This window comes from Nestor notabilis, unplaced genomic scaffold (genome assembly GCF_000696875.1).
Source record: "Nestor notabilis isolate BGI_N333 unplaced genomic scaffold, ASM69687v1 scaffold5001, whole genome shotgun sequence".
Taxonomy (NCBI): domain Eukaryota; kingdom Metazoa; phylum Chordata; class Aves; order Psittaciformes; family Psittacidae; genus Nestor; species Nestor notabilis.
The window spans coordinates 26,760-27,983 of record NW_009915951.1 but is presented as its reverse complement, the minus strand read 5'-3'; the positions used below and the strand labels follow the sequence as shown (position 1 = coordinate 27,983).

General features: G+C 38.6%; 1 protein-coding gene across 1 annotated transcript in view; it reads right to left on the bottom strand.

The window, feature by feature from the left end:
- Positions 1-300: 300 nt before the first annotated feature.
- Positions 301-1,224, bottom strand: part of LOC104413390 (methionine synthase-like) — a gene marked incomplete at both ends in the record, with an annotated part of 23,874 nt that continues 22,950 nt past the window's right edge. Inside the window, 2 exons of the mRNA XM_010024366.1 lie at positions 301-408; positions 1,070-1,222. Of these exons, the coding sequence (XP_010022668.1) occupies positions 301-408; positions 1,070-1,222 (261 nt within the window). The remainder of the gene's footprint in view (positions 409-1,069; positions 1,223-1,224) is intronic.

The following is a 1,224-nucleotide window of genomic DNA, read 5'->3' as shown; positions in this document are numbered from 1 at the left end:
GTACCATAAATAACTAACCCTAAAAAAAAGAAAGAATTAAGTAACACTAGTATAAAGGGCCTACAAAGGCATCCTTCAAGAACTTGTGACAACAGCTTAAGTACACACCAAGCAGAGTTCCACAAAATCTGCACTTCATGAATTTCAGACCTACTTTAAATTATGCCAAGATTGTCAGTTTCCATATAACTGCATCAACTCTCCGGCATGAAAGTTAAATAGATGTAATTAGCAAAAAAATAATTTCAGTATTTGTCATGTCATGCTATGAAAGTTACAGAACAAAGGACCATGTCTTGCCTCTTCCTCTGTGCCACCTCGCTGGGCTCTCCTTTCCTCTCTTTCTTTTTCCATATAGGGAATAAGGTGGCTAACCGCTTTCTTCATAACTCGAGCAGACTTTATCACCTGCATAGGTAAACAAGGTGTGGGGGGGAACAAACAATAATGAGCAGGTATATGAATAACCTCAGATTTCTCTTAACTTTCTTTTACACCCATTCAAATAATAAGCAAACCTTCATCTGCCAACCTACATTGCAGCTTTGCAGAACATTCTGTGGTAGCAGGCTACTGGCCCTACTGGACTAAGGTTCTACACGACATTCATGTTCACAGCACAACCTCTCGGACCACTCACAACACAACTGGAAGCTGCAAACAGGCCCAGACTTGGAAGGTGCTAAGCACAGCAATTTTTATTCGGATCTTTTTTCTCTTTTGCTCTTTTTCACAGACTAAGACTTAAAACTGCATTTCAAATAAAGCTAAACACTGAGGAAGAAAGGAATCAAACATGTAAAACTACATAAAGCAAGTGAAGTTCCAAAGTAAAGAAAAAATAGGGCTGCTTCTTAGCAGCACCTGAATTTTCATGATTCATGTGGTATATAGTGGTGGCCTTGGCAGTCCTGGGGTAAAGGTTGGACTTGATGATCTTAAAGGTCTTTTCCAACTTAGTTGATTCTATGATTCTATGTGGACAACAGCCAGCATAGAATGTTTTGGCTACATATTCAATGCTAGTTTTTACAATATAGGAAAATATATGAAATAATTTTCTCATTACCTGAGGCAGAAACATCTTTCCAGCACCAAAAAGGTCACCAACAATTTTCATGCCATTCATCAAAGGCCCTTCAATCACATTTAGAGGTCTAGGATATTTTTCCTGATTTAATCTTGCTTCTTCTGTATCTGCAGTGACATACCTCTCAATGCCCT